The sequence below is a fragment of the Bactrocera oleae genome, chromosome 3, assembly GCF_042242935.1.
Source record: "Bactrocera oleae isolate idBacOlea1 chromosome 3, idBacOlea1, whole genome shotgun sequence".
NCBI classification, from domain to species: Eukaryota; Metazoa; Arthropoda; class Insecta; order Diptera; family Tephritidae; genus Bactrocera; species Bactrocera oleae.
The window spans coordinates 26620306-26647250 of NC_091537.1; the positions used below are offsets into that span (position 1 = coordinate 26620306).

Consider the following 26945-nt stretch of genomic DNA (forward strand, 5'->3'; position numbering starts at 1 on the left):
TTTGCCCGAAATAGAAAGAATCCTATTAAATATAGAAACAACAGATAACAGTTGAGGGTCAAAAATACAAAAGGAATAATATTAAAGTGGACAAGTAAGGGAGTCTGGGATCAGGCGAATCAAGCGTTGAACTTTTCCAAATTCTAAAAATTTAAGTATAGAAAATATTTCATAACATTTAAAATATATATTATTAAAGCTAAAGTTAAATGAGTTACTCAGTATAATTCATTCAAATTTTCTTAAAGAACCTAAACCTAAACTTGTCTTACTAGATTTCTTCGTTAGAGAAATATTTTAATACTTGAACCAAAAGAGGTCAAAGTAAAACTCTGTCTACATCACGAAGCTTAGCCATCTCCGATTACGAAAAGTAATACATAGTTGGCCTAACAATTGATCCGGCTGAGCTGTTAAATGTTTGGTGTACACTGACCGAAGCGAATGACAAATATGGTATGAATTAACTGAATTTTCTAGTCAATTGGATGAACAGATATGCTTTGGACCGATTTTGAAATTACGTTATTACTAATTTTTTTTTAGGTGTGTACGGATACTACATACAGGGGATTACTTTAAAAGAACTGAAAATTATACTTAAATATCAACAAGGAAAGGCTAAGAACATGTTTAAATCGTTTTGTTTTATTTCCTGCTGTGAGAATGTAGCTACTTAATTTCATTAAAACATCATATTGATCTAAAATATAGTATAACGTCAACCGGAAAGTCGAAAATCACTATAGGAGTAGGAGCCTGGACTGATTGTATTTGTTTGGAATTCTACTGCAGTATGCTTGAAACCCCGTTTTCACTACCTGGAATAACAAAAATTATTATATAAATAGTATTATATGGGAAATGGTATAATTCATGGTTTGCTTTCATCTATTTTCAGCAGTATATCTTTTTGAAAAGAAGTACTGCACTAATTTCGATAACTGAAAGGGTCAAAAGATATAGATATCAGATGGAGTATAAAATTGTATTGTATGGATAATAGGCGTGAGTTTTGTCCGATTTCGCCCATTTTCTAATTTAAATATAAGAGTGTCCTAGAAATTCCAGTTGATATAGCTTTAGTAGGTTGCAAAACATATGTATATGTACATTATATCTATCATATATACCTTGATGATATATAAGTATAATATAGCATTTACGATTATATATATATTTTTATTTAATGGCATTTTGTGGTCGTGGCAATGCTCCGAATTTTCAAAAGCAACCTATTCAGAGTGCTCTAAGTTTTATTAATATATATACATTTTTACTTGCACGGAGAGACATACAGACAGACATCCGGAACTAAATTCGTCTCGACATTCCGATCACTTTGTGTCTATATACATATGTAATAACTCCATATCTATCTCCGTTGGTTTTTTAGATTGTTACATTTTAGATGTTACAAACAACCCTCAGGCGAACAAAATTAATAAACATGTTGCGAGACTATAAAAATCTGCTCAAGCGTTATATATCTCCTGTGTATTGAAAGATTTAAATAAATTATAACGGAATAATTAGTCATGGATTAGAGCAAAAACAAAAATGAGTTTGTGGTCAAATAAATGCAAAAATACTTGTTTACTTAAGCGTAAACCCACAAAAAGGCCATAGTTAGCAGTGGTCAAGCCAACGTGAATAGCAGACGCAACCGGTGAGCTGCACGCCAATAGATGAGCGACAACAACAATAACTATGTATACATGCTATAGTAAGTGTTCATCACGCAGTAAAGACGACGCTATGCGCTGGCCCTTTACCATAATCAACTTTTTTGCTTTGTTATCTTAAAGTTATGCCAACTATTTTCATAATTTTTACTTAACAAAATGTTTCTATACATGTGTTATATATTTTAGTACGTACTATGTGTATAGTTGCATATAAAAGTATCCACGTAATCGCACGTTTTTGATTCAGCATATCCGTCCGAGCAAAACAAAACAAATTAATACCATCAGCAGGGAGTGGCCCATTTTCAGCTGTGCTGCAAGTAATGACCTGCCACTGCACAGTGTATCACGTTACAACATATTCTGCACAAATATTTGTGTATGTATATGTGACTGGAGTAATTCAAATGAAGTAAAAAGTTGTTATTGTGCAAGTTCATTCAGATAAATTTAAAAATATGATAGGGAACAGGGAATTTTTTATTACATATGCAACAATAAAAAATGGCGGATTATTTATTAATAGAGTTCCCATTTAGCTCAATACACTTAACCCTGCAATGCTCCAACTTCTTTGACCCGTCTGTAAAATATGTATTCTGAAAGTGTGTCAAGTAAGCCTACTTGGCGGCGATAAACTACTCATTCCAATTGGGGTGAATACGATGGATGAGGCAACAGTTCCTAGATTACTTCGGCCAAATTAGCAGTGGCGAGCCGGTCCAACATAAAATCATAAAAAACTACGAATAACTTGAAATACGTTGACTCAACCAAAAAAAAGTTCAGGCCTTTTTTGTAGATCGGTAAATTTCCTATAAGAATATGTGTTATTTATATGGGAAATCGAAAATATCAATGAGGAAATATCTTAATATTAATATTAAGAGCTCAAACTTTACCAGAATTTTTTTTTCATCCTTTCGGATGAGATTTTTATGGTAACTAAGAAAAAAAAATTAAAAGTTTTTTTGGACCACCCTAATACCTGCCGATATTAAAGTCTTCGCCTTCTTCGTGTAGTCCACTGTTTAGACTGTTCCTTGGCCTCTGTTGTATACTAGTGGATTCATGTTTCATCAACGGTCACGAAAGGACGAAGAAGCTTTTACGGATTGTGAATAAATACAGCGATTAACATTACTGTGCAGTGCTTGGACAATTGCGTTTGTTAGGCGACACCATCAGACAGCTTTCTCATGTACAATATTCTTGCAGGACCCTTATGGGTCATCGGTCTTTTAAGTTGCCTATTGTTTCTCGCGCCTCTTCAATCGGCGGCCTGCCAATATAAATAAATATTTCTATTTCACTTTACAATTATTTTACTACTTTTTTGAATGCAACATCGCTCGAGGTTTTTTTTTTGCAGATATGGAATAGTTTTGATTTCTATTTCAAACCAGTTTCCGTCGTGCTCTTTTTCACGCATTCGCGGGCAGACATACTTGTAATAAAGTGACATCCATCGATATCAAGTTCTATCTACTATTTTGTTTAGCTTGAAAAATATGGGTCTAAAATTACTAAATTATATATATATACTATTTGTTCCCCAAATATGACAGAATGAAATAAATTTGACAGTATAACGATGAGTCAACACCACTAAGTAAAATTTTAATCAAATTTAAGTGTATTTCTTACCTGAAAAGTTGCAGGATAGAATCAGAATATAGTTATTTCATTGAAAACAGACTAGCCCAATGATTTTTTATGTTCTACAAATATATATTTCTGCTGAAGTAACAGTTCCTAATTATCTAAAGTTTAGTCCAAAGCTTCTAACCTTTGGTTCCTCGAAAGATCGTTTTCTATATTTCCCAGGCTTATATTTTTGATCCAATTTTGACAAACACTGGCGTTTCTCAATGCCGATAGTGAGATAAAGCTTAATATAGCGATATGAACTCATAAAAACAGGAAAAACAGAAAAGACAGTGTCTTTAGTCATAAGGAATCTTACATTTGAAAATTTATCTGTAGTATTAGACAACAATATGTGAAAATGTAATTGAATTCTCTTAGAACTATGTATTGTTAAAAAATATAGGAGTAGAGTATATGTATTAGGGGTAAACTGTATTCGCTATTATAAGTTACATTGATTTTGAGAATATTTTCATGAGTTAGCTTAAAACTTATTTAACAAGTAAATGATATTTTGGAAAAGATCTTTCGGCTGGTGTTATAATTTTAACTCGTCATTAGCTAATGTCCTTTTACTGTGTACCAACATTTATCGCGGCATTCACAGAGCGTTTATGTACAGAGAACAATAGAAGTGACGGGGAAGAGAGTGAATGGTCGCTGAGACACATATCAACAACGTACCGGCAGCCTCGCCTACATGCACACGTTTCAGGTCATCATCAGGCCGCCTACATAAGGTATGCAAAGTCAGCGCCACCGTGTCGTATTAAATAAAAAAATATTGAGAAAACAACAACAAGGGAAAGTGAAAGCTCAAGAATGGCGGTGAAAATAAATTCGCTTGCTGTGGCACTCCCAGTTCACAAATTCTAGTGTCACTTGCTGGCCTTTTTCTATTTTGCCACAACTTAGCATTCACCATCCTAACTTATGAGTGTACGAACACATAATAAACTGCTTCACATGCATACATATGTAGATCGACCGCTATATCATATCAATATCAACGCACTATGCTACCTGCTTTATGACCTGAAAGCGGTGGGTGTATACATGGTGATACGACATGTCACTTAGGTGAAAGTAGCTGTAGTAGTCTCCGATTCGAAGAGTGGCAAATCGAAAAAACTACTGCCCAGAGTCGAAAGGCAGGTATGATCAAATAGAAATAGAACATCAATAAGTTATATCACTTTAATGAGCATGAATACTCTGGTGTATAATTAAAGACGACGATATGACTTCCTTGTTGCTTTCACATGTAAATCTTTTAACAAGAGAGGAGAACTCAAACATAGCGAGCAAGATAAATGGAAAATCGAAGACAGTTAGCATTTTTTTAGAGTTACTCATACGTTCAATAATTAACGCAACTTAATATCACCACCCTGTATTTAATATACTGCACCCATACATGGAGCTCGGCAAAGTCTACCGTTAAGAATATTCGAAATTCAGTATTCCTTTAACTTTTGCACGTAGCGCTTCCTCCGAAGAATCTTAAAATTATTCTAAATCGTAAATATATACATGTAGATCGTAAAGTAGTATTTAAAACATTGAGTATCCAAATAAAATCGTGTACGTGTTTAAACCCTCGAAAATCAATACTTTGAGAAATATCACTAAAATCAGTCAAATCGACTCAATCTACTTGCATATATTGGAAATGAACGTGGAAGAAGATCCTGAACCTGTATGGCTGGAAACAGTTACTATTGGCGGCTTTCGTGTTTGGCACATAATTGCGATTTGTCTGGGAATATCATTAAGTATATGTAGGTGTTTAAGGCATCTCCATACATACATACATACTCGTATATCTACATAAATACAGTATGTATATTTTTATTTGTATGAGATGAGATGAGATGTAAACATAAAACGAATGGAAATTTAATAGTGGGTTTATTGAAATTTATAGGTACATAAGAAGGTATAATAGCTTTAAAACCGTGCTTTTAAATAATACAAAGAAATCAAGAATTCTCTAAAAATACAAACAGTTGGCAACGAATACTTAGGAATGCACTTACATTTTCTGACCCAAAAATAGATTACGAACTTCTTTACCCCTCTTGAAAATTAAATATTTTTGATACATTTACAGTAACAAATAAGATGTCTCAAAAAACCTTGTTTCCTATGATGAGTAAGCCACCGCAAGATATACAATAGTGGAAAACAGAAAATATTTCAGACTAACTTCACTCAGGGTGGACGTATTAAAACGCCGGCAGGTGCATGTCATAAAAGATAATGCTTGTAGAACCCAAGTTTCGTGTGAATAATCTAAAAAATTAATATAATCATCAAATTGAAACTTTTTTAGGGGATCGGAAGTAACGAAATTATGTAGCGCACCAGAGCCGGCTCGAGACAATTTAACGTCCTAGGCAAATATCAAATTTTGCGCCCCTTCTAAGCCTATTTTGCCTTAAAAACAAAATTTTTACTTTTGAAAACTATTCAGGTAATTTAAAAATAGAAAATACTCGTAAACCAAAGTTCTCAGATGATTTTTAAAGTATTAATATTAGTAGTAGTACAACAAATAAAGTCAATTATTTAAATATTTACGTGCCTTTAATTTGGGGAAAATCACACACAACTGTTTAATTGTTAAGAGTCTGTGCCATTTCATTTTCAATTGATAATGTTGCCAAACCTGCCAGTCTTTCTTGACACAATGTAGAGCGTTGATAGGTTTTGATAAAGTTCAATCAGAGAAACTGCGCTCTCCATTTGTATTGTCGAAAATAAATTTAGAGCGATATATATTAATTCGTTTGAACCAATATAATTTCAAATGTACATTGGTGAGCAATTTTTCTGCAAATGGCTTGTACTTCGTTGCATAATCTGTTGCCTGTGTGAAGATAATTTAGTATCAATAATGATAAAGTAGAAAATAATTTTAAAATTTTCTTAGCATCGCGAATTGGCTCATCTTCCTCCTCACAATTGAACTTTCTGTTTTTTCAAGCGAAGTGGTGCCGTTTCTGATTCGAATGTACATTAGGGTGAGTAAAAAAAAACGAATATGTTTCTTACTTGGTACTCTGAATAATAGGTTCTTAGACAAAATAGGTCCTGCTCCTTACAGCTTTCTATTTTTTCTTACTATCAGATAAAAAAATTCAAATTTCGCTTCCAACTACTTAAAAAATAGATCTGGTTTTATAGATTGTGTAGGAAATTGAATGCTCTGCAAAAAAAGTATCTACGTTAACCTAACCGTTAAACGAAAATTAACTGTTGAAATTTGGTTATTTCAAGGCAATTTTAAGGAGGACCTTCCAGTTACAATCAAGAGACTATTCCGTCACACTCGCAGTACACAGTGCGCCACCAAAAAGATGGCTTAATTGTTTTAAATATTTGAAATAATTGTTCAGTATAATACTCATATGATTTAAAATAACGATTTAATTTTGTTGCCACCTGTGTGATATTTACCGTAAATGAATGCAAGATAAAGGTCGTAAAGAAAGAAACCACAAAATGGAGAGGTCTAAGAAAATTTAGTGGCATTATAAAAGATTTGTAACATTAAATCAAATTTCCAAAATTTTAAAGACATCATGACCATCACGACCAACAACGTCGCATTACAATTCTACCAAAGAAATTTAGTTGAGTTTATGGTTTACGAGTAAATACTGAATATCAGCATTTAAAATAATTTTAGAAATTAAAGAACTAATATATCAATAACAGCCAAAAGTAATTTCTACTGACTCCCAGAACATACATAGTTGTAATGTGTAAACGTATCTTATATTTATGCCGGTTGGTTATGAGATGTAATAAAATAATTAATCATGCCAATATCTCTTCGAGCTCAAAAGTTTAATGGGAGTTTAATATAACACTATTTCCCAAATTTCTCAAAGACTAATCAATTTTGGTGATTTCTTTCGTTAACGATGTCTCGTTTTTAAATTTTTTGTTTTCGATATCTCGCAAGTAAATCAACCGATTTCGACCCGGTTTGCGGCAAACGATGTGTTTCTTCAAGGTTTAGAACTGATGGTTTTTGGTATCGATCGGTCAAGTCAAGAAATTTATTTTTACTTACACGAAATTCAAGTGTAATGAATGCCGTTTAGTTTGTTCAAATCGGTTGAGCGGTTTAAAAGTTATAAGAGGTTCACATACATCCACACACACACACACATACATCCACACATACCTACAGCCATACGGACATCATCGTAGAAATGTTCGGTGAAGCTTCCTCGAGCCTTAGAACGTCGAGATCTGTTGAGAACTCGATTTTTGCAAAATGGGGTGAAACCAATATCTTCCCGATTTTTAGAAAATTTTCAATTTTCTTAGCGGGATGTTAAAAAAAAATTGGAAGGGTTTTTAAACATGGAAATACATAAGGGAAGGAAGAGGGGCCATATAGAAGTAAATTTTCTAGAATTAGTTAGTTTATCGCTGTGCTCAAAATAATCCTCAACATAAAATTCATTTTGTTAAAATTTCTTACAAGAACTTTATTCCGATCGTTCAGTTTGTATGGCAGCTATATGCTATAGTGGTCCGATACCGGTGGTTCCTACAAATGAACAGCTTCTTTGGGAAGAAAGGATGTGTCCTAAATTTCAGATCGATATCTCAAAAACTGAGGGACTAGTTTGCGTATATACAGATAGGCGGATGGACAGATGGACATGGCTAAATCGATTAAGTTCGTCATGCTAACATTTCTACAAGGTGCAATTCAAAAGTTTCAGGACTTTTATTAAAAAACGAATATTATTTGTTGTTTTTTTGAAAAATGTATTGGTCGCCTTCAAAATAGTCTCCTTCCGCCTGAATACAACGTTTTGCACGTTCAAGAAGGTTATCGAATAACTTTTTTAGGTCATTTGTCGGTATAGCGTTGAGGATGGCGGTCGTCGCCTTTTGGATGGCATCAACGTCAGCATAGCGGTTTACTTTCATGGCCAAATGTAGTTTTCCGAAAGGGTAGAAGTCGCACGGTGCCATATCAGGTGAACACGGTTGATTGTTGAAATTTGATTTTTGGTCAAATAATCGGCCAACTTCCATCTTCGCGATATTCGGGCCGAATGCGACGAATACGTGCTACCAAACGCTTCAAAACTCCACGGTACCATACCGCATTAACATTTTGGACGGGTGGAACAAATTTTTTCTAGACAATACCCTTGGAATCATAAAAACAAATCAGCATTGTCTTCACTTTTGAATTCTCCAGGCGCGATTTTTTGGGTTTCGACTCATTTCTCATTTCATTTCGTTGGTTCAGAGAGGAGACGATAGAGAGAGGGAACATTAGTCCCGGTGGTATCACAGTGGGCCTCCTATAGGCCTAGGTGCGTCGTTGGACAGCCACTCTACCTACCTACCTAATGTTGGCTCTTTGTTCGATGCTCATTTTCCGACCGACACTACAAATGTAATGTCACATGTAGCGCAATACCTCAGCTGTTATATAAATTTTATATGAAAACACTGAAGAATACACAATTGAGGGATAACAATTTCAGACAGATGGCGCCACTAGAAGCCGCGTTGTTTAAAAAGTCCTGGAACTTTTGAATTGTACCTAGTATATATATATTATAAGCGCTCCGACGTTTCCTGTTTCTGTTGTTGTTCAGGGTATAATAATGCAGAAAATACTTTAATTAGTTTTATTTAATCATATCTAAAGTCATTAATCAAGGTTGTAGTATTTTGTACCTAAGTCATAGTATAGCTCAATAAATATAACATTTTTAATCATCGAAAGTACAATTTTAGAAATATGTAATTTATCTTGTTTTGTTGTACAAAAATTACATTTTACCTATATGAGAAATCGATTTTTATTTATATCTATACTAAGTCTAATTTATATCCATACAAATACTATTCAGAAATATTTTTTCAGATTATACCGAAATATATGAATATAGGGTTAGCAAGACTTGACAGTTAATAAGAAAAAAGAATCATCTCATTCAAACATTTATTTATCGATCTCATTCAAACATTTATTTATCGATCTAATTAATGAAATAATGATCATTTTGAGGCCTCTAGGCACAGTATAGCTTGTTCTGGAATCTTGCCCCGTGGCGAGCATGATTGATGAAAGTATTTGATCCTTGCTAAAGCACTAAACGAACGTTCACCACTTGAAACAAAAACGGGTAAAGTGCAAAACATTCTCAAAGCGATACAAATATTTGGGAAAAATCTTCCTAATTTTCGAGCATTGATGGCATTCAATAAGTTGTATGACAGACAGGTTCTAAAAATTTGCAACGTAAACATGTCTGAGGTCAATAGCTTCATTAGACAACATCGTCTCGACATTCTGGAAAATACGGGCCCTTTCGAGAACTCCACCGACTATTTGCTAGTCTTAAATAAAATCGCCGAATCTTAAACAAATAATATATTATTATTTTTTATTTGAAATGTTACTAAAATATAATGACGAGTATTCATTTATTACTTTTTTTAATATTTCACTTATATTGAACTCGAAAATATATAATAAATATATCTTTCATATCCATTTAGTAATTATGGTCTGCTGCTGTATTCGATTTCGAATACCACGCACCAAACAGGAAATAGAGGCGGACTATCAGCGTAAACAAATCACAAAGAAATTTCGTGAAAAACTTCAGCAAATCAAAAATTCTGACATGGACGAAATGGACCTGCAAAAAGGTAAATTTACACTTACATTTATTCAATGTTTTGTGCTTAGTAAAATATGTTATTTGATGTGAAAAACAGAAGCACCATAATATTTCAAATCAATAATTCGAATGTACTAAGAACCTCAGCAAAAAACATATTATTACTTACAACTGTTCCATTTATTAAATAAAAGAAAATTGCTATACGACTCTCTTTAGATTATGCCTGGTCCATAAACAATAATTTTAGGTAATCTCTGTACATATTATGCGACAGTGAGTTTCTTATTTTTTATTTAAACAAGAGTTGTAATAACTTTTAAAGTTTGGATATCTGTAAAATTTGAGTACCATAAACAAAGAAAAAATAACTATTACATTAAAAAACGATTACTATACCTTTTGTACTCGAAAAAATTAATTACTGAAATGATTGACGCACTCTGAAACGGGTTCATTTAAGACTTTTAACAAAATCAACAGACAGAACATATTTTGCAATAAACAATGGGATTTCGTATCAATATCAAACGCATGGAAAAGTCATTCTGTCAAAACCTAGATTACTGGAAGACCGAAAATAACTGGAACCAATTTCGATAATCCTCTATATATAATATATTTTGTCTAAACCATCAACATTAATGTAATATTATTAATTACTTACATTCAAACACTACGAATGTGGATCAATAATGACCATGCCATTAAAGTAAGAGAAATTTACTATACTCTAGTACATTTAGTACATTACTGTCAAAATTTCAGCAGAATCGAAGTCGTAGTTTTATTTTTGACCACTTATGGAAGAAATCCTGTCCGCGGAATTAAAAAATTTAAAAAGAGAATTATCGATCGGTGATTCCATTGTTTTTGTGGGAGGACATAAGCAATAAAATCAAAGAACGTTTGGATGCTGGGTTCGGTGATTATTTTCCTTCGATGCCGACTACCAACTAGTGTCAACGTAATCGCACGTCTGTTTTTGAAGAGCCACACAGAGGATAACGTGACAAGAGTCTAATATCTCATATAGCTAAGATAGTAGGTATCTCAAAAAAAATGCATTAGACATGATTCATGACAAAGCTGTAGATGTGATGAGCACCATATTTGTTCCTTCCGGACAACAAGAGCAGCCGTTAAATCATTTGACGCTGGTAAGTGTAATTCGAATGAGTTTTTGCTCCGTTTTGAGACTATCGAATCATGGAGTCACTGGTATATACCAAAGGCGAAGAAACATTCGAAATATTCGACTTCACCTGACGAAACCGCAGGTTTTGATGCCGTTCGGCTTCCCATTAATTCCGAAATTGTAAAATTCATCGCCGAAAACAGCCTCCAGAACTCATAATTTGTATAATCTCGCAACTTGTACAGAATATAATAGTTTTGTTGACCTAACGGTTTTTTGTATCACCTAAAACTAATCGAGTTAGATATAGGGTTATGAATATATAAATGATCAGGATGGAGAAACGAGTTGAAATCTGGGTGACTGTCTGTCCGTCCGTCCGTGCAAGCTGTAACTTGAGTAAAAATTGAGATATCTTTATGAAACTTGGTACACATGTCTCTTGGTACCGTAAGACGGTTGGTATACCAGATGGGCATAATCGGACCACTGCCCCGCCCACAAAACGTCATTAATCAAAAACAAATAAATTGCCATAACTAAGCTCCACAACAAAATACAAGACTCTTATTTGATATACAGGATCACATTGGAGAGGGGCATCTAAAGATAATTTTTTTTAAGTGGGCACGGTCCCGCCCCCTAATAAGTTGAATGTGCATATCTCCTATACCACTGAAGCTATAATAACCAAATTCAATGAGAACAAATTCTTTTAGCATCTATATCGACGGTGTGAAAATCGGGTGACAACCCCGGCCACTCCCCATATAACGGTACTGTTAAAAACTACTAAAAGCGTGATAAATCAATCACTAAACAAGCCAGAGACATTAAATTTTATCTCTGGGATGGTATGAGATGACTTTATAAGAACCGCGTTCAAAATTAGTCAGTGGGCGTGGCACCGCCCACTTTTAGGTAAAAACCCATATAAATATATTTCAACCGAATTCGGTGCATAACGTTCTTTTCAATGTGCGAAAATGTGCCAAATCGGACTACAACCACGCCTATTTTCCATATAACACCATTTTCAATTCCATTTGATTCTTTCACTTTCCACTATGCATATCAAGCAACAATGATTATATCGGCGTAAAACTTTGCGTGAATAATACGTTTAAAGTATGCCACCTTGTAACCAAAAATTATCTACATTGAACCAAAAATTGTCAAGCCCCTAAGTACTAAATATGTCGACCCCAGTGCCTATAGTTGACCTTCTAACGAAAATGTCAATCAATCAATCAAAACGAGTATACCATTTGACTTTGCGAGAGTATAAAATGTTCGGTTACATCCGAACTTAGCCCTTCCTTACTGGTTCCAATAGTGGTTAGTAGGTTTGAATATCGAATGTTATTAATAAGGTACACTTACAAGTATGTGGGTGCATATTAGAATTTTGGTAAATTAAGATTTCAATCCCATATTCACTATGGTGTCAATGAAAATTATTTTCAATTTTGCTATTTCGACACTTGGTGCAATAGAGAGCTGATAGTGCCTCGAAAAAACGTTCATAGGACACAATGGTATAAGAACCGTGACATTGGAACTCTTGCAACATGTTGCTACAAGTATAATAGTTTTGTTCACCTAACGGTTGTTTGTATCATATATATTTATATACATAATAATGATGTCGAGACGAATCTTATGTAACTTAAATAAAAATTCAGATATCGTAAAGAAACTTGGTACACAGGTTCCTTGACAAATAAAAGGACGAGTTATTAGACTGCTATGCTCCATAACGCCATTAAACGAAACCCTATAAAGAAAAATAACTAAACGGTATGAGAAGGCGTCATAGAAGCCAGTGTCAAATTTTTGATATGGGCGTGGCACCGCCCATATTTAGGTGAAAACCAACAGCGAAAGCGAAATCGAGCTATAACCACGCCTACTTCCTATATAACACAATATTAAATTCCATCTGATTCTCTCACTTTCCAGTTTGCAAATCACTCACCAATGAATGTATCGAGATAAGACTTTGCCCGAATAGTGCGCTTAAAATAGACCACCTTATCACTAAAACTTATCAAAATCAGACTACAACTGTTCAAGCCCCCAGATACCGAATATGTGGACCACAGTTGCTAAAGCGAACATTTTGCTGAAAATATCAGTCAATCTGGCCGTATGTCAAAATGGGTAGAACCGATCAATACTTCCTTTAGCTCCCCTTAGTGTTAATACAAAGTTTTGCCAACGCCTGAAAGTAAGTCCCCAACTTTTGTCCTTGTAAGTTGCAGGAGTATAAAATGTTCGGTTACACTCGAACTTATCTCTTCCTTACTTGAGTGATTAACCGATGTATATTTTGTATTCTCTGAACACTCAACCAGATTGAATTTTTTTCATACATATGGAATGTATTCCGTCAAATGCTCCGTCGAATTTGAGATCCAATAACTCGTCCTCAGTATTCGGTCCCATAAGAATTTCCAGGTGGAGTTTTTGTAATAGTATACCTAGATCAAACGAAGTAATGCATACTTGATAATAACTACCTAACTGAAGCTTATACACGTGTAAAAGGTAAGTGTGTCACCTGAAAATCCTTCAACATTGCCTTATGATATAGGGACGAGGACGATATTTGAATTCCTGTTGGTCAAGAAGACCTCTTTTTCTCCTTATGATTATTGATGTAAAACATAATTAACACTTACTACTTCATTGTACAATACATTAAGTGCAATACTTAAACACAACTATGTATGTGAACCTTACCCAATTTGAATTGGATATCTACTTCGAAATCATCCTCTTGTAAACAATTTGAGCAAAATCTTGAATCTGTGTCGTAAAAGTTAATCCACAGCTTTTTATAAATTTTAGTTTTTGGGAAATCTCAAAAAATTTATTGTATGAACTTATTTGAAGCAAAACAAAAAATTGAGTTTTCAGGTAGTTTAAATTTTTCATAAAAAATTGTTATATACAGGTAGGTTCTGTAATGCATTTTCGAATGAATTTCAAGCAAATCCTCTTTCAATCCGAAATTCAGTGTTCTATATTTCACTTTCACTATATAATTTACACACTTTTTTTTTAAATAATTCCGAGTGCAAATGAGTATTCTGAAAAGCGAATTCACAAGAAAATATTCGATTATTATTCAATTCAAATCAATTGTGTGAATTTGGTTCGCGCAAACATGAAAGTAAATGTAAGTGCTAAGTGGAAATTATTAAAGAGGAAAACATAAGAACGCAGAGTAGGATGCATTTATTATTTGATGGAAGCTTATAGAGACATGATCCGAATTTTGGTAAAGGGTGACATAAATAAAGTCGATGCGCTTCAGAAGTAATCGCTATATGTGAAGGGTGTTTTTTTAGACATGAGGTTTTCAAAAAGAAATAAAACGCTAATATAATTAATTGCCATTATATTTCAAAAATGATTTCGGGCAAGTGTCCGCCGCGGCTGGCTCGAATAAATTACAGCCGAGAGACCCAGTTTTCCACCACTTTTTTCAGCAATTCGGGTGATGGTCGTTCTGCTTCAATTCTTGCACGAATTGAATTTTGTAAGCCCGCAAACCAAAATTCTTCCATAAAGTGAATGGGCACAACTCCAATTGGATGAACTCATTCGGGTCTTCTTCGATACTCTGCTCCACAGAAACAAAAGCGTCTTCGTTACACACTGTACGGCGTCTCTGAGGATGCGTATTCTCCACTATAGTAAATGTGGTACGAAACCGATCTATGGTTGCCATTGCGAATTACCGACTTTGCTGGGCGATTATGTCGGCCGAATATTTGACGCGATAAGTCGCACCAATCCAACTATTAATATGGAAATAAATTTGCACAGTTTGCAAACGTTGTTTCAAGGTAAGTCTATTCATTATAAAATGGCAAACCAAACTAACCAGTATAAATCAAGTAACAACTGTTAAAAAGATTAATTCCGAAAAAAGTATTGCCTCATTGAAAACCACATGTTTAAAACAAGACACGTTACATGGCCCACATGGAAAATATATTTCCTGCTGGATAAAGGTAAAAACGAGTAATTTTGCTATTCTAAAGAATTTTCTTAGGCTAATTTTTCATCAGGTTTGGATGGGAAAAAAATGTCCACAACATTTCTGAAGATAGAGAATTTAATAAAAGTTAAAAAACGAGGCACTTTCACTCGGATTCCAGAACTTGTGTACAATTACCCACTGCACACTTCATAATCGTTTCGAATTTTAAACGTGATTTTTGAAAAGTTTCAGCCCTTACCACTTTGATTTTACGAATAAAATGTCTACAAATAGATTTTCATACTCATTTTTTAAACAATGCGCTCCCGCTATGAATTTACCAATTTTTTTTTAACGGTTTTGACTTATTTATATGTCATTCGTTGAAAGTGACATCAGGCAATTAAAGTATATGTATGTATATAAATTTTTTGTGAAAAAATAAAAAAAATTATTTGAAATTGAAATGCAAAACTTCTTCATTACATCTGTAACAAGTACAGTGATTTTTTACAATTAATATTTTAAGCTGTTTGAAGGATAAAATAACACAGACAAATTTAGAGAATTTAGCAACCAAAAAATTTGAACCAACTTCGTCATCAAACAAATGATTTCAAAGTTGTCGTAACCTTTTCGATATGAACGTTGGGTTGGTCTAGCTTATGTGGAACAGAGTTATTATGATCCATGGTGAAGGGCTATTGTGGGCGTGCCAATTTTCCGATTACGCCCACCTACAATACTCCCTTAAGTGCAAAGGAACATGTGTACCAAGTTTCATAAAGACATCTCAATTTTTACTCACAACACAGACGGACGCACCGTCAGACAGTCACTAGGAATAAAACTCGTCTCGCCATGCTGCTCTGTTGCAACATGTTACAAGAGTATAAAAATCAAGATATTCGTACTTACAATCTTTTAAAAGAAAAAAAACTTAAATTAACCATATACTTTTGTATGTATGTATATTTGTCGATTTGTAAATATATATGTATACAGATATGTAATTTACTCTATTGTCACTCACAATTAACATTTCTGCTTACTATCAGCACTTTTCATCTTGTTGAACAATCCTTGAAACTGCTTAATCCTACTTCTATAATTGCAAAACTAATTTTATCAACAAAAACAGCACTACATTCTATTAAATTGGAAGAGTTTGAAGTGCCATAACATCCCTACACATTCTCTACATCCGCCTGCATGTCTTTGCTTTGTGCTTCTTTATGTCGGTCCTTTCCATACATATATCAAGCGATTTTGAACGAAAATGTGAGTAATATATGCTAATAATTCATATATACATATATAAATAAAATTTAAATAAACTATTTAGATTTCTGGATTAAAAATAATAATCATTATTCTTCCAAATATGTTTACAGCCATCGCGCATATTCAGGCGGAGTATTTATCAGCACAAAACAGCTGTGGCACCAGTGACACAGACAATGCTACCAAAGACCCATATGGCAGTTTAAAATTTAAGAGTAACATACAAGTGCCTGCATAAATGAGCACTTATATACATATGAACATACTTACTTCCTTCATGGTTTAAATTAATTATATCAGAAATATAGTTAAATATCAAAAAGTACTGTTTTGATTATCAATATTGCATTTGTTTTATTAGTTTTGGATTCTATATCAAATTCTTTAATCGACAGCGTTGCATACTGACGAAGCTGTGTTATTTCATATTTCACATTATCAAGTATGTATTTTCAAATTTAATTTTTGTTTAATTATTTATTTCTTATTCCGCTTTTATACAGCGTCATTACATAACACGTTTACGCCGGTTTGGAACTTAATTGTACATATTTAGTTTAATTTCATTAGGGCTTTTACCAAATTAATAATCCTATTATGTCTCGAGGAATTATTTCTTGTATTGTGGTGTTTTTAGTTGATTAATTTAACTTTTAGTTTTTAATAATCTTAGCATTTTGTGTTTTGTATATGCCGACAGAATATATTCCCTGTCATGTTTTAAATCGCGCAAAATTCATTTATAATATAATTTTTTAATTTCACGGCTTTGAATACAACTTTTTTCATAAAGTTATAATTATTATATAAATATAAAACAACTAGACATTTTCGGTAAATCATTCCTTGCGAATAAATGTTCTCCCCCTGTAAACAAAAAATGTAATATGCTCATTTAAATGAAATCCAACAACTGAGGCATAATAAATACTTGATTAATTTTATTGAAAATTAACTTACGTAATGGTTTTCTTTTCCGTATTTTTAGTCTCCGGTCTAGCACGATTAAGCACTTTCAGAAAGTCGGACGTTTTTGCGCGCATTCTAGAATGAATGTACGCTTTTGAACACTGCCAATCACAAGCGGAAAAAAATTTAATCATTTTACAAAATACAATTGTAGGTATAAAGTTTAAACTTACCTTAATATGATAATGTAAATAATCTCGGAACATGTGTATTAGATTAATGGTGTTATCCCTGGTTTCCTTATTAGTATGTCGAGGGAACAACACTGCAAAAACCACAAGAAACAATTTAGCTAATAATCTTGTTTATTTATACATATGTAAGTTAATATTAAAAACAAGTAAGAAGGGCTTAAATTCGGGTGCAGTTGAAATGTATATATACTGTCGATTTAATTAATCTAAATTTCCATTTATACCAAACACAAGTCATCTGAGATAAAATGTGGTTTAATCAGGAAGCCGTTTGATCTATAATTTACTTTAGGAGTATTTGAGAGACACAAACTAAACAATAGTAAATATCCCACTTTTAGCTCCACCAATAATGTTCATTTATTTCTTGCTAGCTTTCTAATTAAGTTTCTATTTGTAATCGAACACAAGTCATCTGAGATAAAATGTGGTTTAATCAGGATGCCGTTTGATCTATAATTTAATTTAGGAGTATTTGAGAGACACAAACTAAACAATAGTAAATATCCCACTTTTAGCTCCACCAATCAATGTTCATTTATTTCTTGCTAGCTTTTTAACTATGTATCTATTTGTAATCAAACACAAGTCATCTGAGATAAATGTGGTTTAATCAGGATGCTGTTTGATCTATAATTTTATTTAGGAGTATTTGAGAGACACAAACCAAACGATAGTAAATATCCCACTTTTAGCTCCACCAATCAATGTTCATTTATTTCTTGCTAGCTTTCTAACTATGCTTCTATTTGTAATCGAACACAAGTCATCTGAGATAAAATGTGGTTTATTCAGGATGCCGTTTGATCTATAATTTAATTTAGGAGTAGTTGAGAGACACAAACTAAACAATAGTAAATATCCCACTTTTAGCTCCACCAATCAATGTTCATTTATTTCTTGCTAGCTTTTTAACTATGTATCTATTTGTAATCAAACACAAGTCATCTGAGATAAAATGTGGTTTAATCAGGATGCTGTTTGATCTATAATTTTATTTAGGAGTATTTGAGAGACACAAACCAAACGATAGTAAATATCCCACTTTTAGCTCCACCAATAATGTTCACCTATTTCTTGCTAGCTTTCTAACTAAGTTTCTATTTGTAATCGAACACAAGTCATCTGAGATAAAATGTGGTTTAATCAGGATGCCGTTTGATCTATAATTTAATTTAGGAGTATTTGAGAGACACAAACCAAACGATAGTAAATATCCCACTTTTAGCTCCACCAATAATGTTCACCTATTTCTTGCTAGCTTTCTAACTAAGTTTCTATTTGTAATCGAACACAAGTCATCTGAGATAAAATGTGGTTTAATCAGGATGCCGTTTGATCTATAATTTTATTTAGGAGTATTTGAGAGACACAAACCAAACGATGATAAATATCCCACTTTTAGCTCCACCAATAATGTTCACCTATTTCTTGCTAGCTTTCTAACTAAGCTTCTATTTGTAATCAAACACAAGTCATCTGAGATAAAATGTGGTTTAATCAGGATGCCGTTTGATCTATAATTTAATTTAGGAGTAGTTGAGAGACACAAACTAAACAATAGTAAATATCCCACTTTTAGCTCCACCAATCAATGTTCATTTATTTCTTGCTAGCTTTTTAACTAAGTTTTTATTTGTAATCAAACACAAGTCATCTGAGATAAAATGTGGTTTAATCAGGATGCCGTTTGATCTATAATTTAATTTAGGAGTATTTGAGAGACACAAACCAAACGATAGTAAATATCCCACTTTTAGCTCCACCAATAATGTTCACTTATTTCTTGCTAGCTTTCTAATTAAGTTTCTATTTGTAATCGAACACAAGTCATCTGAGATAAAATGTGGTTTAATCAGGATGCCGTTTGATCTATAATTTAATTTAAGAGTATTTGAGAGACACAAACTAAACAATAGTAAATATCCCACTTTTAGCTCCACCAATAATGTTCACTTATTTCTTGCTAGCTTTCTAATTAAGTTTCTATTTGTAATCGAACACAAGTCATCTGAGATAAAATGTGGTTTAATCAGGATGCCGTTTGATCTATAATTTAATTTAAGAGTATTTGAGAGACACAAACTAAACAATAGTAAATATCCCACTTTTAGCTCCACCAATAATGTTCACTTATTTCTTGCTAGCTTTCTAACTAAGTTTCTATTTGTAATCGAACACAAGTCATCTAAGATAAAATGTGGTTTAATCAGGATGCCGTTTGATCTATAATTTAATTAAGGAGTATTTGAGAGACACAAACTAAACAATAGTAAATATCCCACTTTTAGCTCCACCAATAATGTTCACTTATTTCTTGCTAGCTTTCTAATTAAGTTTCTATTTGTAATCGAACACAAGTCATCTGAGATAAAATGTGGTTTAATCAGGATGCCGTTTGATCTATAATTTAATTTAGGAGTATTTGAGAGACACAAACTAAACAATAGTAAATATCCCACTTTTAGCTCCACCAATAATGTTCACTTATTTCTTGCTAGCTTTCTAACTAAGTTTCTATTTGTAATCGAACACAAGTCATCTGAGATAAAATGTGGTTTAATCAGGATGCCGTTTGATCTATAATTTAATTTAGGAGTATTTGAGAGACACAAACTAAACAATAGTAAATATCCCACTTTTAGCTCCACCAATAATGTTCACTTATTTCTTGCTAGCTTTCTAACTAAGTTTCTATTTGTAATCGAACACAAGTCATCTGAGATAAAATGTGGTTTAATCAGGATGCCGTTTGATCTATAATTTAATTAAGGAGTATTTGAGAGACACAAACCAAACGATGATAAATATCCCACTTTTAGCTCCACCAATAATGTTCACCTATTTCTTGCTAGCTTTCTAACTAAGTTTTTATTTGTAATCGAACACAAGTCATCTGAGATAAAATGTGGTTTAATCAGGATGCCGTTTGATCTATAATTTAATTTAAGAGTATTTGAGAGACACAAACTAAACAATAGTAAATATCCCACTTTTAGCTCCACCAATAATGTTCACTTATTTCTTGCTAGCTTTCTAACTAAGTTTCTATTTGTAATCGAACACAAGTCATCTGAGATAAAATGTGGTTTAATCAGGATGCCGTTTGATCTATAATTTAATTTAGGAGTATTTGAGAGACACAAACCAAACGATGATAAATATCCCACTTTTAGCTCCACCAATAATGTTCACCTATTTCTTGCTAGCTTTCTAACTAAGTTTTTATTTGTAATCAAACACAAGTCATCTGAGATAAAATGTGGTTTAATCAGGATGCCGTTTGATCTATAATTTAATTTAGGAGTATTTGAGAGACACAAACCAAACGATGATAAATATCCCACTTTTAGCTCCACCAATAATGTTCACCTATTTCTTGCTAGCTTTCTAACTAAGTTTCTATTTGTAATCAAACACAAGTCATCTGAGATAAAATGTGGTTTAATCAGGATGCCGTTTGATCTATAATTTGATTTAGGAGTATTTGAGAGACACAAACTAAATAATAGTAAATATCCCACTTTTAGCTTCACCAATCAATGTTCATTTATTTCTTGCTAGCTTTTTACCTATGTATCTATTTGTAATCAAACACAAGTCATCTGAGATAAAATGTGGTTTAATCAGGATGCCGTTTGATCTATAATTTAATTTAGGAGTAGTTGAGAGACACAAACTAAACAATAGTAAATATCCCACTTTTAGCTCCACCAATAATGTTCACTTATTTCTTGCTAGCTTTCTAACTATGCTTCTATTTGTAATCGAACACAAGTCATCTGAGATAAAATGTGGTTTATTCAGGATGCCGTTTGATCTATAATTTAATTTAGGAGTATTTGAGAGACACAAACCAAACGATAGTAAATATCCCACTTTTAGCTCCACCAATCAATGTTCATTTATTTCTTGCTAGCTTTTTAACTATGTATATATTTGTAATCAAACACAAGTCATCTGAGATAAAATGTGGTTTAATCAGGATGGCGTTTGATCTATAATTTAATTTAGGAGTATTTGAGAGACACAAACTAAACAATAGTAAATATCCCACTTTTAGCTCCACCAATCAATGTTCATTTATTTCTTGCTAGCTTTTTAACTATGTATCTATTTGTAATCAAACACAAGTCATCTGAGATAAAATGTGGTTTAATCAGGATGCCGTTTGATCTATAATTTTATTTAGGAGTATTTGAGAGACACAAACCAAACGATAGTAAATATCCCACTTTTAGCTCCACCAATAATGTTCATTTATTTCTTGCTAGCTTTTTAACTATGTATCTATTTGTAATCAAACACAAGTCATCTGAGATAAAATGTGGTTTAATCAGGATGCCGTTTGATCTATAATTTGATTTAGGAGTATTTGAGAGACACAAACTAAATAATAGTAAATATCCCACTTTTAGCTTCACCAATCAATGTTCATTTATTTCTTGCTAGCTTTTTAACTATGTATCTATTTGTAATCAAACACAAGTCATCTGAGATAAAATGTGGTTTAATCAGGATGCCGTTTGATCTATAATTTAATTTAGGAGTATTTGAGAGACACAAACCAAACGATAGTAAATATCCCACTTTTAGCTCCACCAATAATGTTCACTTATTTCTTGCTAGCTTTCTAACTAAGTTTCTATTTGTAATCAAACACAAGTCATCTGAGATAAAATGTGGTTTAATCAGGATGCCGTTTGATCTATAATTTAATTTAGGAGTATTTGAGAGACACAAACCAAACGATGATAAATATCCCACTTTTAGCTCCACCAATAATGTTCACCTATTTCTTGCTAGCTTTCTAACTAAGTTTTTATTTGTAATCAAACACAAGTCATCTGAGATAAAATGTGGTTTAATCAGGATGCCGTTTGATCTATAATTTAATTTAGGAGTATTTGAGAGACACAAACCAAACGATAGTAAATATCCCACTTTTAGCTCCACCAATAATGTTCACTTATTTCTTGCTAGCTTTCTAATTAAGTTTCTATTTGTAATCGAACACAAGTCATCTGAGATAAAATGTGGTTTAATCAGGATGCCGTTTGATCTATAATTTAATTTAGGAGTATTTGAGAGACACAAACCAAACAATGATAAATATCCCACTTTTAGCTCCACCAATAATGTTCACCTATTTCTTGCTAGCTTTCTAACTAAGTTTCTATTTGTAATCAAACACAAGTCATCTGAGATAAAATGTGGTTTAATCAGGATGCCGTTTGATCTATAATTTAATTTAGGAGTATTTGAGAGACACAAACCAACCGATGATAAATATCCCACTTTTAGCTCCACCAATAATGTTCACCTATTTCTTGCTAGCTTTCTAACTAAGTTTCTATTTGTAATCAAACACAAGTCATCTGAGATAAAATGTGGTTTAATCAGGATGCCGTTTGATCTATAATTTAATTTAGGAGTATTTGAGAGACACAAACCAACCGATGATAAATATCCCACTTTTAGCTCCACCAATAATGTTCACCTATTTCTTGCTAGCTTTCTAACTAAGTTTCTATTTGTAATCAAACACAAGTCATCTGAGATAAAATGTGGTTTAATCAGGATGCCGTTTGATCTATAATTTAATTTAGGAGTATTTGAGAGACACAAACTAAATAATAGTAAATATCCCACTTTTAGCTCCACCAATCAATGTTCATTTATTTCTTGCTAGCACTATAAGGCAACTTTTGTATTTACTCTATTGTTAATTAATTCGACAGATTGATACTTTTGACATGTGATCAATTTTTACAAACTGCGAGAGTAAGTTATATTCAGCTGCACCCGAACAAAAATACATACATCGTTCCCTTGACAGTCGGGTCTAAGTAAACGGAACGGACCCGGATTTTTATCCGGCCAAGGACTGTCATCTCGGCACTATTCCTCAAAATTACTTTAGAAATGTTTTCTGCTACTACTTTAACAACATACCTTCTGCTTACTTGCTTATCATAAGTTTTACAACTTTATATATGCTCTACTTCTTACAATTGGGGAGAGTTTTGAAATAATTTCCTTTGGACAGAATGTTATTAAGTTTGCTACGAAGTTTGTAACACCCAGAACAAAACGTTGGACACACTCTAGAGCACTATATATAAATGATTAGAGTGGCGAGCTGTGTCTATTTAGCCATGTCCGTCTTTCCGTCAGTATTTAAATACGTGAATTAGTTTCTATCTATTACTAACTAACTTCTTCAACATTTAAACAAATGAACTACATGCATTCTTACTCACCAAAAGTAACGTATCCAATATTGTCGCCTACTCTTGCATCCGTTTTCGCCAATTCCAACGGTGGTTCACGATGTGAGAACAATACTTGTGGAGCTGTATGTGATGCTCGGCGACCTTCTCTCAATTCCTGCATAAATACTTTGCCAATAATCACGTCGTCCTCATCACGAAAAATCGTGCTAAATACAACAGTTACACGATCAGACTTTGCCTCAACATAACTAAATGAATTAAAACGTTTCAAATTTCCTAACTATGTATAAATTAACCAAAATTAAATATTTACAGAGTTTCATCGTTTCGGTAATTAATTACAGCACGCTTTTGGCCCTCTTCACCCTGTTCTTGAAAATCGAAGTATTTTTCAAAAACAGAAGCAAAGCAATTGCGTTTCAACAGGCCAATATTTTTAGCAACTGCCTCCCAGTCAGCAGGTATATTTTCTAGGTCAATAAGTACCGACACGTTGTAGCCTAAAAACACAAACTAATGAAATTAAACTTTAATAGATTTATTATTATTTATTACCATCTTCAGTGTCTGTTAATAAACCGCCATATTCACGCTTCAGCAATTCGTCAGCACCATGCTCCTGTAACTGCTTGTAGAACTTCAACGAAATGCTTGTCTATAATATAAGAAAAATTATTGCATTTATAGTATAAATTATATTGCTGATTAATGCTGACTTACCCTAACTTTAGTCTTATCGCCATTAACATTTGAAATGTGAAATAGCACGCCATCAAAGTCAGCAATTCGAACGTCAATAGATTCCGCTTTCACACTGTAATTTAAAAGATAGCGTGCGTATTAAAATAGGCGGTACAATATCGTAAAATTTAAATTAATAATTCTATTAAGTTTACAAATAACAATAAAGCATATAAGAATGTTGTTGTAGCCGAGTTGACAGTCCTTGGCCGGATAAAAATCCGGGTCCGTTCCGGTTACGTAGACCCGACTGTCGTGGGAACGAGAATTCTGTCCCTACAACAACAACAATCATATAAGAATGTTACATTTCAAAGAAACGCCCGAAAACCTTTAGTTTTCATTAGTCATTTGTATACTATAAATACTGTTTGCCATATATGTATATATGTACAAATGTACACACAATAAATAGCAATACTTTATCGACGAGTCTCGACCGAATTGTAGCATAATGGCTACGTTTGTTATCAAAGCTTGATAAGATTTAATAGAGCAGATATTTCAAATAATATGTAAGCACGAGTATGTATATATGTAAACTGAAAGATTTACAAAAATGTTTAATAAACATCATACATACTCGTCTTGCACAATCAAAATCAAACATAATTGAGACTTTGATTATTTATTTTATTCATTGGAATGATATTAGATGTTACAGAGCATGTTAAAAAATAAAAATTTGCTTCTTTGGAATTAAAAACACACCTCTCGTGCTACACCATAAGAGTGCATGACTCAATTACTGGTTTATTCGCATACATCTAATTTTCAGCTTTTGAGTGAAATTTATACTTTAATATATATATTCGACTGTTGCGCGGATGATGATTAATGCATATAAGTATATAGTTAGGTGTGCGGGGCGGGTGACAAGTCAGTGTTAATAGCATAACAATTGCAACCATATGGCAAACGCCGGATATATGGTACACATGCATATAAATCTGTACAAATATACACATATACAAAATGTTTTGTAATAAACATATCTAAACAATTACTCAACCCAGACTTTGATAAGGGCATTTTCGATAGTGGAAATAAATTTTAATATGTACATAATGCATGCTCATTTAAATTTAATATATTAACTTACCCAGCTAACGCATTACGAAATTTGACAAGAAGTGTCTCTTCGACGATGCGGTTATTGATTTCCAGTAAAATCATGTTATAACCTCAAAACAAATTTGTGACCAATACGCGTGAATGCAGTTCTTACAACTTCAAACTTTACCTCCACTTTCCTTTTCCGTTTGTCGGTGACAATTTTGATAAAAGTATTATTGATGTTAGCAATATGATACTTTCGGCAGTATATACACTGATTTCTTAATTTTTGGTATGTAGATAATATTTTTCCACCCACAGCCAGTAGATCAGCACAGCATATAGTAAAGTGGCAACTTGCATCCGTCTCCCGAATCTATTGAAATCAATCTAGATTTAGCCTGCCAACAATCGTAGTCAGTTTACACTTGGTGTTCACTGGCTATTCACTTGTTTAACATCACACAAAAAAACTTTGTACGTGTGCGTAAGCTGCGCCAACGCTTCACTGTGATACGCTAACTTTGATGACTGTCGTCACGATCGGTGTAAATTTCGACTGCACCAACACTTTAATTTCAGCTTCTACTCGTACGTTACAATCTTTTGGTTACCGTTCTTATAATAACATATGTATTTCTATATATTAGAGACAAATTTTAACAATAGTTATCCAAGTCGACTAAATAAAAAATTCCAACATTTAACACGATTGCCCATTTATAGTAAATATGATTTGCTTATACTTTACTTGTTTTTTTTTTATTGCCTTCTCAATATATTTATATTTCTTTCAAAATTCCATTAGAGAGCACGACCAATATATATTTAATTTACTTAAAACTACTTTCATAGGTTAGTAATTTTTAAATATTTTACTTAACGATAGCGAGTCCTCAACAATTTTTCACTAATATCGGCGCTCCCGCAATGAGAAATCGTATGGTATGTTTAGTCTAGTCAACAATTGTTACTGTATGTCAATGACAGCCGTCCTAATGGGAGTATGTTCAACAAAATAGTTAATTTTTATTGAACACTCGAGCGTAAAAGTTTGAATTATGATCAACTTGATTGATTGATATCCACACTTGTGCGAAAAATTATAGAACATAATGAGGACCAAATGATAGTATATACAAGTTTTTTAATTTACTCGTTTAATTTAATCGTGCTTGTAAACTTCTTTGAAAGGGTTTGACAAGAAAAAAATTAAAATATTAAATATTATCATTTCTAAGCAGAGTATGATTAACCGAAACGGACAGTCCAACCTCTATTGTCAAAAGGTTCAAGGTCGCCAGTGAAAGAAAATTTT

At 32.9% G+C, this 26945-nt stretch overlaps 2 protein-coding genes and 3 long non-coding RNA genes across 8 annotated transcripts; 1 reads left to right on the plus strand and 4 right to left on the minus strand.

Annotated features, from left to right (window-relative positions):
* Positions 1 to 632: 632 nt before the first annotated feature.
* On the minus strand, positions 633 to 3230 carry LOC106627632 (uncharacterized). The gene is made up of 2 exons (XR_011395088.1): positions 2677 to 3230; positions 633 to 821 (listed from the first exon to the last, which is right to left on the minus strand). It is a non-coding gene; the product is annotated as an uncharacterized lncRNA (long non-coding RNA).
* A 1594-nt stretch (positions 3231 to 4824) lies between these two features.
* LOC106627631 (transmembrane inner ear expressed protein) lies at positions 4825 to 17492 on the plus strand. 2 transcript variants are annotated; one of them, XR_004979027.2, is made up of 4 exons: positions 4825 to 5119; positions 9891 to 10043; positions 16289 to 16428; positions 16542 to 16669. XR_004979027.2 is itself a non-coding variant. In XM_036374768.2 (3 exons), exons 1-3 carry the CDS (start codon positions 5011 to 5013, stop codon positions 16667 to 16669), a joined length of 390 nt encoding a protein of 129 aa, XP_036230661.1. In that variant the 5' UTR covers positions 4825 to 5010; the 3' UTR covers positions 16670 to 17492. The 2 variants fall into 2 exon arrangements, 1 of the variants encoding a protein (XP_036230661.1); XM_036374768.2 differs by lacking the exon at positions 16289 to 16428 and having other exon boundaries at positions 16542 to 17492.
* LOC118683158 (uncharacterized) lies at positions 9317 to 14223 on the minus strand. Of its 2 annotated transcripts, XR_011395086.1 has the most exons (6): positions 13899 to 14223; positions 13717 to 13800; positions 13462 to 13636; positions 10185 to 10349; positions 9823 to 10033; positions 9317 to 9748 (listed from the first exon to the last, which is right to left on the minus strand). It is a non-coding gene; the product is annotated as an uncharacterized lncRNA (long non-coding RNA). The 2 variants fall into 2 exon arrangements; XR_004979028.2 differs by lacking the exon at positions 10185 to 10349 and having other exon boundaries at positions 13899 to 14192.
* On the minus strand, positions 14382 to 15263 carry LOC138855952 (uncharacterized). Its single transcript, XR_011395087.1, has 2 exons — positions 15049 to 15263; positions 14382 to 14962 (listed from the first exon to the last, which is right to left on the minus strand). It is a non-coding gene; the product is annotated as an uncharacterized lncRNA (long non-coding RNA).
* Arpc2 (Actin-related protein 2/3 complex, subunit 2) lies at positions 16760 to 26617 on the minus strand. 2 transcript variants are annotated; one of them, XM_070106322.1, is made up of 9 exons: positions 26507 to 26617; positions 25674 to 26266; positions 24551 to 24644; positions 24386 to 24485; positions 24144 to 24330; positions 23858 to 24078; positions 17574 to 17665; positions 17392 to 17501; positions 16760 to 17298 (listed from the first exon to the last, which is right to left on the minus strand). In XM_070106322.1, the coding sequence occupies exons 2-9, from the start codon at positions 25745 to 25747 to the stop codon at positions 17271 to 17273; spliced, it is 906 nt and encodes a 301-aa protein (XP_069962423.1). In that variant the 5' UTR covers positions 25748 to 26266; positions 26507 to 26617; the 3' UTR covers positions 16760 to 17270. The 2 variants fall into 2 exon arrangements, with proteins under 2 accessions (XP_069962423.1, XP_069962422.1); XM_070106321.1 differs by having other exon boundaries at positions 25674 to 26576.
* Between the last annotated feature and the right edge of the window lie 328 nt (positions 26618 to 26945).